This window comes from Hyaena hyaena, unplaced genomic scaffold (genome assembly GCF_003009895.1).
Source record: "Hyaena hyaena isolate Hyena2069 unplaced genomic scaffold, ASM300989v1 scaffold_207, whole genome shotgun sequence".
Lineage (NCBI taxonomy): Eukaryota > Metazoa > Chordata > Mammalia > Carnivora > Hyaenidae > Hyaena > Hyaena hyaena.
Window position 1 is genome coordinate 793,690 of NW_024080836.1, and position 11,333 is coordinate 805,022.

Below are 11,333 nucleotides of genomic sequence, written 5' to 3' on the forward strand. Positions count from 1 at the left end.
ATTAACATTTCTTTTTTGAGAGGAGATAGCAATTGAACAAAATAAGAAACTTATAAATTTGCTCCAATCAGAAAAATATTGTTTGGTATTTTTAATTCAATCACATGGCAGAATTAATATTCTAGCTATAAAATATGGTAAAAATGTATCATGCATTAATGTGATAAGAAAATTTGTGGAGGTCATTTTACACAAAGTTTATTAGCAAAGAAATGTGGCAAGTATAACATACATGACTTAATAGAATTTCTAAAAGAAATAAAATTTAAGTAGCATATGAAATTTTTACAATTTTGAATTTCAGGTTTTGATGTCAATTTAAGATCTTTTTGGTATTGATTTCTAACATAATATTTACAGTGTTAAGATTTTTTTTAACATTTTATTTATTTTAGAGAGAGAGAGAATGAGAGTGCAAGTGGGGAAGGGTCAGAGAGACAGGGAGACACAGAATCCAAAGCAGGCTCCAGGCTCTAAGATGTCAGCATGGAGCCCTATGTGGGGCTTGAACCCACAAACCATAAGATCATGACCTGAGCCGAAGTCAGACACTTAACCAACTGAGCCACCCAGGCACTCCACTTTTATAGTATTTTAAAATAAAACAATAATTTCATTTAATATAAATGCTTAACAGGGGCGCCTGGGTGGCTTAGTCGGTTAAGCATCCGACTTTCGCTTAGGTCATGATCTCGCGGTTCGTGGGTTCGAGCCCCGCGTCGGGCTCTGCGCTGACTGCCAGCTCAGAGCCTGGAGCCTATTTCAGAGTCTGTGTCTCCCTCTCTCTCTGACCCTCCCCTGCTCATGCTGTCTCTCTCTCTCTCCTAGAAATAAATAAAAAAAAATATTAAAAAAAAATGCTTAACAAAGTAGTCCAATACAAATCAGATTAAATTAGACAAGAAAAGATACTGTCAACTTTCCTAGAAATTTCAAAATACAACTTAAGCTCTTTTGAATTTAACAAGAGGAAAAGTAACTTGATTTCTCCTTCAGGAAACAGTTCAGTGTAGATTGATGAAGCAACGTGTACCCCAAAGTGAATATTTGAGATACTTAGAATAATAATAAGGACATATTCAGTACTTTTATGTCTAGAGATAAATTTCATCTCATTTAATATACTTTTTTAAATTGGGATTCACCAATAGAGAAAAAAAAAGAACCTTATAAATTCCTAACCCTATTCTTCGTAGTCATTAAAAGTTCACTTGATCTGAGCATGCAGATTTAAGGCATTATTAATACTTTATTTGTAAAGGGTTTGTTTAACCTTGTTCTCAAATCATCAGTCATTCATTAACACTTTTGAATATTAAAATGTTTTGCTGAATGACAATTACTTCATCTGTTGGTATTTAATGCAGTTTTTTTCTTTTCTCCCCTGCATATAAACATTTTCTGACTCCATCTTACTATATCAGGTTTTTATTTCTTTTCACACTTTGGCATATTTTGCTTTCCTTAAATCCTTTAGCTCTTTAGCTGTGTCACTGTTTGTTTTCCCTTATCAAATACGTCCTAGAAAACATCCAAGAAACAACTTATTCACCTAGATTTTTAACTCTTTTTACACCCATTTTAATATTAAATAAATAAATGAAAGGGACAGTTTCCATTTGACAGTTTATCAGCTGTCTTATCCTCATTTCCTCTTCTAGGTTGTTGTGAATGCTCTTGTTGGAGCAATTCCCTCCATCATGAATGTACTCTTGGTTTGTCTCATCTTCTGGCTGATCTTTAGCATTATGGGTGTGAATTTGTTTGCTGGCAAGTTCTACCACTGTGTTAACACGACAACGGGTAACATGTTTGAAGTTAGTGAAGTCAACAATCTGAGCGACTGTCACGCTCTTGGCAAGCAAGCTCGATGGAAAAACGTCAAAGTAAACTTCGATAATGTTGGCGCTGGCTATCTTGCGTTGCTTCAAGTGGTAAGTTGCCACTGTATGAGTTCTGAAAACATTTTCCGAATGTTTCACAAAAGATCATTTCTCTGATGTTCTTTGAATAAATAATATCTAAGTACAAAAGTAGTTGATAATGCCTCTGTTATCAGCTTAACTTGACTTTAAGATGTTTTGCAGTTATTTTATTGTCTATTTTCATCAGTGTTCAGCTTTTAGTATGTTTTAATATGGCCTTATATTTCTGTCTCCTAGGTTTTTTCTTTTTTTATAAATTTTAACATTTATTATTTTTGAGAGGGGGGGAGGGGCAGTGAGAGGGAGACAGAGGATCTGAAGCAGGCTCCATGCTGTGAGCACAACGCCTGATGAGAATCATGAAATCATGACTTTAGTCAAAATCAAGAGTTGGTCACTTAACCAACTGAGTGACCCAGGTGCCCTCCCCCCACCTAGGTGTTTTCTCATTATATTGTTGAGCACTATTACACTATACTGTTTTTAGTTTTCTTTAGCAGTCATTGCCAAAGGAGCAATTTTGTATGTAAAAATAACAATGTATACATTTTAGTGATGATTTAAATATATTTTAGTGATAAATTAAATTTTTAGCCAGAAAATTTGTTGTACCAACATCTAAGGAGGATGGTTCTTGTACTTGTGGAAATACAAATCTGATGGTTAGATTTCAAAATGTATAACGTTTAATAATTTTGACTTAACAGACCACATATTAATCAGTAATTCACTGATTAATTACATTCATCAGTAATTCACTAATGAAAACCATTGAAGTTGTGTTTAAACTCCCCATAGGTTTGAATCACAGAGTTTATATTTTGGTATAAAAAGGACTTAAGGCTGAGGTGGGAATTTTATGACTCAATCCTCCAGTTAAATTTTAGTGTAGAAAAAAATATATAGTATCTTCTAAGAGAAACAAGGAAAATGAGTTCCAGACTCTAAATACAATCATAGTCTATTTCAATTTTATTTCATCTTTCCTTCAATCTTTTCTTAAATTGTTTTAATGTTTCTTTATTTTTTGAGAGAGAGAGAGAGAGAGAGAGAGAGAAAGGGCGTGAGGGGTAGGGAGAAAGGGAGACACAGAATCTGAAATAGGCCCTAGGCTCTGAGCTGTCAGCACAGAGCCTGATGCGGGACTCAAACCCACAGACCATGAGATCATAACTTGAGCTGAAGTTGGATGACTGAGCCACCCAGGCTCCACTTTTAAAAATGTTTTTGGGGCGCCTGGGTGGCTTAGTCGGTTAAGCGTCCGACTTTCCCTTAGGTCATGATCTCGCGGTTCGTGGGTTCGAGCCCCGCGTCGGGCTCTGTGCTGACTGCCAGCTCAGAGCCTGAAGCCTGTTTCAGTCTGTGACTCCCTCTCTCTCTGACCCTCCCCTGCTCACGCTGTCTCTCCCTCTCTCTCTCCTAGAAATAAATAAAACATTCAAATAAATAAATATATAAATAAAAAATAAAAATGTTTTAACATTTCAATCTCTTTATAGAAAATTTTAATATTATACAGAAAGTTACTTGTAGTAACACTATCATATTTTCGTATGAGATTTTCATATTTTTAGATTAGGATTTTAATGCAGAATTCAAATATGTATTATTCACAGGCCACATTCAAAGGCTGGATGGATATAATGTACGCAGCCGTTGATTCACGAGATGTAAGTATAACTCAAATACTATTTATAGTTATTAGATTCTTCTATAGTGAACATTTGCAATAATTTAAGTGAATGACCCAGAATTTTACACTATATGTAATCAGAACACTTATAATTGCATACAGAAATGATCCTCTTAAGCTAAAATACTTAAATAAAGATGATATTTTAGTTAATATATGTCTGATATATATAACTAATATACATGGATCAGAAAACATCAGACTGGTCCATAAATAAGGCTCAAGATTAGAAATGCTGTTCATGGGAAAGTAACTTGTCTCTCCCTCTCCCTGGAGAGTATGATAAAGCAGAGTTTGTGAAGCAGCTTCCAAAAATATCATGAAAAAAAGCAAGCAAATTTCAGGGAAACTCAATTTTCAAAATAGGAATTAAAAAAATTCCTCAGAACGCATCTGTTTATGCTGCATTTTCCTCTTAGAAGTTGATGTTCTATTATTAAAGCCATATCTTAAAGAACCAGCATCTCCAAACCCAAATTTAAAATGCTCCAAAAAAAAAATAAATAAAAAAAATAAATAAATAAATAAATAAAAAATAAATAAATAAAATGCTCCAAAAAAAAATTATAAGACTAATAAGGTCCAAAATGTTTCTTGTTATATCACCGTTATTTACTCTAAAAATAGGTAAGCCACAATGGAAAGAGAGACTCAGGAACAATCATAAAAAGTACAAACTTTCATTATCCTAGATCATACTAGTATGAAAAAAGAATTTTTCTGTAGAAAAGTATCTAGGGCAAGGCAAAAATAGCTTTGTGTTAAGTAACAACACTCACCAACTGTTAATAATTTAAAGTATTTATTATGTTTTTAAATATTATTTAATATTTTTAATACTATTTAGGTAAAACTTCAGCCTGTATATGAAGAAAACCTATATATGTATTTATACTTCGTCATCTTTATCATCTTTGGGTCATTCTTCACTCTGAATCTCTTCATTGGTGTAATCATAGATAACTTCAACCAACAGAAAAAGAAGATAAGTATTACTCAGCTCTCAGCTTTCTCCACTCTGAGGTTCTGTCTGTGGTGCATCCAAATAATCAGGATACTTGCAGTCGGGACAGACTTGGATCATTTTCATATTCATTTCAGTTCACTACATGGTCAGTGCAGCTGTAGGGTTTCCAGCCTCTAGTTGGTGGCTGCTCCCCAGGTTCATCCTCTGCAGAGTTGCTGTAGTGTCTTCGTGACGATAAATGTCACCACTGCTTCAAAGCATCCAGTGGGCTTCTTCTAATGCTTTATCCTTACTTAGAGATTTTTCAGGAATTATGTCCACTCATCTTTCCAGCTTCATTTTCTCCCACAATACCACATTTCTGTATCTACTTCCCTACTCCTCAGTCAACACCTATCATCACTACAATCACATGCTACACACACAGTACACGATGCTCTGCCCTTTCTGAACGTGCCATGCTCTTTCCTCTATGACATAACATACAGTATTTTCTTTTCCCGGAATGCTTATCCTAGTACAGCTCTAAACATCCTTTAAGGCCTACCTTAATGGTATCGTCATATATAAAGCCTGTTTCTGAGTCTTAAGAGTTTATTTTGATCTCTGCAATACTTCTTTTTTTTCCATACCCTTTATGCATTTTCCACCTGTTTTCATTTCCCTACTCTTTGTAGCAACAAGACATTGTGTCTCATATATTTATGTAATTCTGATACCAGGTACATTTCCTAGCATACAGAAAGTACTCAAGATTATTGAGTAAATGAAAACTGTCGACAGTGAAATGGACTAAGAAAACATTTTTTCTTTCATGAAAATATATTTGAGATCCCTGAGCCTCCTCCTGAACATAATATAATCATATTAGGATCCTGTACTAATCAGAGGTTTATGTGATTAGAGGCTTTATATAATAAAAAAGTACTCAGAATTTCATCTAAATGAGAAAAGCGTGTGTGTGTGTGTGTGTGTGTGTGTGTGTGTGTGTGTGTGAGATCAGGATAATTTCCATTTAAAATTTGAGAAAAGACTAAGAGAAAAACTCAGAAATACTTTTGGACAAGTGCTGTTGTGACGCATGTTGGGATTGTAACCAGTTTTATACTGTATCTTTACTTTGGAGGTCAAGATATCTTTATGACAGAGGAACAGAAAAAATACTATAATGCAATGAAGAAACTTGGATCCAAGAAACCTCAGAAGCCAATACCTCGGCCAGCAGTAAGAACTACTCAACTTCTTCACTATTCTAAAGACTTATTCCCAGATGATGAAATTGGCAGTGCTTGCGATGAGAACATATTAGGGGATAATCACCAATTTATAATATGCCCTAATTGTAAAGTTCATATTGTTTAACACAGTTCACAGTCACTACACCCAATTAAAAATTACTAAGTTCTTATAAAGGAGATAATGTTCTTCACATTTTGTCAACTGAAAACATCCAACTTGGAATTCCCAATAACTTCCTCCAAAGCAGCCTTCAGACTCCTGCTGCCACCTACTGCTGTCAGGAATGCACCCAATCTTGTTATATGGCATTTCTCGCCATTTAAATATGAAGTCTGGAGAGGTGCCTGGGGGTTCAGTCCTTTAAGCCTCCAACTTCAGGTCATGATCTCTCAGTGAGTTCAGTCCCACATCGGGGCTCAGTACTGACAGCTCAGAGAATGAAGACTGCTTGGGATTCTGTGTCTCTGTCCCTCTCTGTCCCTCCCCGACCCTCTCAAAAACAAATAAAAACATTTAAAAATTAAAATATATATATATAGAGAGAGAGAGTCTGGAAAATTCCATCCTGCCCCCTCATTTTCCTCTATGCTATTTGTTCTCTCCATTTGTATGACTAGAAAACATTCTTAACCTTTTTAGAAAGGAAACAGGTGTTGTCAAAATAGTTTGTTTCACCAAAAACAGAAAGAGGATAAAGATTTATTTAGAATGCATGTTCTGTAGAGCTTCATAATAATAATAATAATAATAATAATAATAATAATGATAGCTATGTCCAAGAGCTGGACTCTAACTTATCTATCTTCTTAGATAGGTAAGGGATAAGGAAACTGAGGCTCCCTAAAAGTAAAATATCATACCCAAAGTCATACGCTTGTAATTGCCAGAACTGAGACTTGACAAGGTCTCATGAATCCTATAAATGACTTCACAGTACATTACCACATTTTTAAGAGTTTTGGAGTTGAAGTTGGGGACAGTGAAGGAGGGGATGTAGGGGAGAATACACAAAAGGGCATAAACCTACTTTACTGAAGGTCATTTAAATATTATATTTAAAAGGAGGAACTTGATCAATTCATGAAATTGATTTTCAGAAAGCTGTGAAATTTTGTATTTTTATTCTAAATTATTAAAAATTTACTTCCCTGATAGAACTATAGTTAGTGGCCATATGAGTACAATAATCTTTAAAAGTATGTGACTCCTGAGATGGTTGTTAATAAGGCAAAAAATCATACATTTTTGTTGAAGCATAAAGAGCAGATGAAGAAAGCAATAACGAACACACAGACACACATAGTTAGAAGAGGTAGAATTAAATAGAAAATGAATGACATATTTTAAAGGAGAGGGAGATGGAAATCAGATATAAACCAAATTCCCTGAGTATTGATAAATGAATTAGGGTATTCATCCCATCTAAAAGTCTGTCTGTATCAGCTTACTTTGTAACTCTTCATTATTAGTTGTCATAATTTTTTTTTGTAAAAATTATCATAGTTATTTGAAATCAAGCAAAGCCCATGCGTATTAACAGCCAGTTGTCACCAATTTATGTTTTACTGAGTTTTGTTTCCCCACGGAACTTAAATAAACCAAATATGTTTTTTTCTTATCATACAACTTTTTTTCATTTCCTTCTTGTATTTAAATGTGAAGGGAAATGGAGCACAAAGAATTGTTTGGAGTAATATGAAAAGGGTGTATATCTCATGACCAAATGTGGAAGGACTTCCCTTGCAATTTTAGTGGATCATTATTTATCAAACATGCATATTAACCTTCTGTCTTCTCTCTTTCTAGAACAAATTCCAAGGAATGGTCTTTGATTTTGTAACCAGACAAGTCTTTGATATCAGTATCATGATCCTCATCTGCCTCAACATGGTCACCATGATGGTGGAAACTGATGACCAGAGCAAATATATGACTCTAGTTTTGTCCCGGATTAACCTTGTGTTCATTATCCTGTTCACCGGAGAATTTGTGCTGAAGCTCATCTCTCTCAGATACTACTACTTCACCATAGGCTGGAACATTTTTGATTTTGTGGTAGTGATTCTCTCCATTGTAGGTAAGAGTGGTTTAACTACAGAGAGGTACAGCTGTAGGTAAAGTTCCCTAATGTGTGACAGCTGTGTAACAAAGAAATTAGATCTGAGAATGATATTGTATATAATCTAAAGTTTACCACTACTGTACATTTTCCTATAACTGAAGAATGTTGGTATTCAAAAATTTAAAAAATCAATATATTTGGACATTTTAGAAATAGTATTTGTTTATAAGTAGCACATTTCATGTGTGGGATAACTCTTCCTAGTAACTGAGTATACATAATCTTAAATTGCCATGACACTGTCTGAGATTATTTAATTTGTTGGATTTTCCAAAAATCAATATTGGCTTATGACATTATAGAGTGATTGAATAAAATTCTGTAATCTTTAGTTGCTAATATCAGGCAGTGGGCCCAAATATTTAGTAGTGGTTTATACACAATCTTGCTGTTTTCCTAAACCTTGCAAAGATAACATATTCATATAAACCTAAGATGGTCACTGCTTAGGTTATTTGTATATTTTTTCACAGGCATGTTTCTGGCCGAGCTGATAGAAAAATACTTCGTGTCCCCTACCCTGTTCCGAGTGATCCGTCTCGCCAGGATCGGTCGAATCTTGCGTCTGATCAAAGGAGCGAAGGGGATCCGCACGCTGCTCTTTGCTCTGATGATGTCCCTTCCGGCCTTGTTTAACATCGGCCTCCTCCTCTTCCTGGTCATGTTCATCTACGCCATCTTTGGAATGTCCAACTTCGCCTACGTTAAAAAGGAAGCTGGAATTGATGACATGTTCAACTTTGAGACCTTCGGCAACAGCATGATCTGCCTGTTCCAAATTACCACCTCTGCTGGCTGGGATGGATTGCTAGCACCTATTCTCAACAGTGCACCTCCTGACTGTGATCCTGACACAATTCACCCCGGAAGCTCTGTTAAGGGAGACTGCGGGAACCCATCTGTTGGGATTTTCTTTTTTGTCAGTTACATCATCATCTCATTTCTAGTTGTGGTGAACATGTACATCGCTGTCATCCTGGAGAACTTCAGTGTCGCTACTGAGGAAAGCGCAGAGCCCCTGAGTGAGGATGACTTTGAGATGTTCTATGAGGTTTGGGAGAAGTTTGATCCTGATGCCACTCAGTTTATAGAGTTCTCCAAGCTCTCTGATTTTGCAGCTGCCCTAGATCCTCCTCTCCTCATAGCAAAACCAAACAAAGTCCAGCTCATTGCCATGGACCTGCCCATGGTCAGTGGGGATCGGATCCACTGCCTTGACATTTTATTTGCCTTTACAAAGCGTGTTTTGGGTGAGAGTGGAGAGATGGATGCCCTTCGAATACAGATGGAAGACCGGTTCATGGCATCAAACCCCTCCAAAGTCTCCTATGAACCCATCACAACCACTCTAAAACGCAAACAAGAGGAGGTGTCTGCTGCTATCATTCAGCGTAATTTCAGATGTTATCTTTTAAGGCAAAGGTTAAAAAAGGTATCAAGTGAATATAACAAAGAGGCTATTAAAGGAAGGATTGACTTACCTATAAAAGAAGACATGATTATTGACAAATTAAATGGAAACTCCACCCCAGAAAAAACAGATGGAAGCTCTTCCACCACATCTCCTCCCTCCTATGACAGTGTAACAAAGCCAGACAAGGAAAAATTTGAGAAAGACAAACCAGAAAAAGAAAGCAAAGGGAAAGAGGTCAGGGAAAATCAAAAGTAAAAAAGAAACAAAGAAGTATCTTTGTGATCAATTGTTTACAGCCTACGATGGTAAAGTCTATGTGTCAACTGGACTCCCAGAGGAGGTCTATGCCAAACTGACTGTTTAACAAATACTCATGGTCAGTGCCTATAACAAGACAGTGACCTCACCATCACTACAACTCTGTGAGTCAGGGTATCAACAAGATTGACAAGAGGTTGCTGTTTTCATTACCAGCTGACACTGCTGAAGAGAAACTCAATGGCTACCTAGACTGTAGGGATAATTGTGCAAAGTGATCGTTGTAACTACACCAAACACCTTTAGTACAGTACTTGCATCCACTCTATTTTTAACTTCCATATCTGCCATATTTTTACAAAATTTGTTCTAGTGGATTTCCTTGCTCCCTAATTCATAGTTTATTCATAATACTATGTCACTATTTTTGTAAATGCAGTTTAAGTTGAGAAAAAAAAGTATATAAGAGCCCTGTGTTCCTCTTCCATAAATCTCTCAAATAATCAGCAAAAGTGTTTTGAGAGGTAAAATTCTTGCTTAAAACCAGAAAAAAAATATTCTAATGTCAATAAGTTCAGGTACTTCCAATTTTCTAGAAGGCTTTAATTTTGAAAGTGTTTTAGTCTGTTATATTTGTTTATATCTGAACAGTTATGTGCCTGTAAAGTCTCTTCTAATTTTTAAAGGATTATTTTTATGCAAATATTGTTTCAGCAAGTGCAAATTTTATTCTAAGTTCCAGAGGTCTATATTTAATTTGGTTAAATGCTTTCCAAAAACAAACAACAGAAGTCTAGAAAAGTATATCTAAAGTGTCACTTTAGAATAGTTGTCCCACTTTCTGCTGCAGTATTGCTTTGCCATCTTCTACTCTCAGCAAAGCTGACATTTTATGTCAATTCAACACCCCTTGTTATGTAAATAGTTATTTTATCCTGTGGTGCATGTCTGGGCAGAGATATATATGTATATGTATCTATAATGTGTGTATATATATACACATTATAGATACATATATCCAGATCAACAACTTCTATTTAGTCAAGTATGTACCACAGTGTATATGTCTTTTGCGAGCTTCCAACAGGGATGTATCCTGTACCATTCATTAAACATAAATAGTTTGAAGACTATCACTAATGCATGTTAATATTGCCTATGCTGCTCTATTTTACTCAATCCATTCTTCACAAGCCTTGGTTAGAAGTCACATGTTGGTAGAGTGAATTCAAGCAGCTCTATCTAGTACGTCAAGCAGAATAGCTTGCAGTTATTTAAAAGTACCTTTACTTTTGCATTTTAAATTCAACTTGAGTGTCATATGATGTCTCTCTATATTTCAAGGAAACACACTGCGTACTGCCTATTGTCAAAACCTATACTTCATATTTTGCTAAAAATATGTCTAAAACTTGTTTAAATATAAATAATGTAAAAATATGATCAATTTTATTTGTTGCATTTTGTACATAAGAAAATTATTTTCAGGTTGATGACATGGCAATTTATTTTACTTTATGCTTTTGCTTTTTATTTTTAATCACAACTCCAAACTTTTGAATCCATAAGACTTTTCAATGGATAATTTCCTAAAATAAAAGTTAGACAATGGGTTTTGTGGATTTCTTTGTTATACTATATTTTCTACCATTCCAATAGGAGAGACATTGTCAAAAATTCAAACATGGATCATTTTTTACCAACTATGGTTGCCT

At 35.2% G+C, this 11,333-nt stretch overlaps 1 protein-coding gene across 7 annotated transcripts in view; it reads left to right on the plus strand.

Moving 5' to 3' along the window:
* The window catches only part of SCN3A (sodium voltage-gated channel alpha subunit 3), an 84,655-nt gene extending 73,583 nt beyond the window's left edge, over window positions 1-11,072 (plus strand). For 6 of the 7 annotated variants that reach the window (XM_039242011.1, XM_039242015.1, XM_039242012.1 and 3 more), the window contains exons 21-26: window positions 1,662-1,934; window positions 3,542-3,595; window positions 4,466-4,603; window positions 5,705-5,809; window positions 7,631-7,901; window positions 8,420-11,072. In XM_039242011.1, the coding sequence (XP_039097942.1) occupies window positions 1,662-1,934; window positions 3,542-3,595; window positions 4,466-4,603; window positions 5,705-5,809; window positions 7,631-7,901; window positions 8,420-9,615 (2,037 nt within the window). In that variant the 3' untranslated portion in view covers window positions 9,616-11,072. The remainder of the gene's footprint in view (window positions 1-1,661; window positions 1,935-3,541; window positions 3,596-4,465; window positions 4,604-5,704; window positions 5,810-7,630; window positions 7,902-8,419) is intronic. The other variant, XM_039242014.1, reaches the window with a different exon arrangement.
* Window positions 11,073-11,333: the final 261 nt, after the last annotated feature.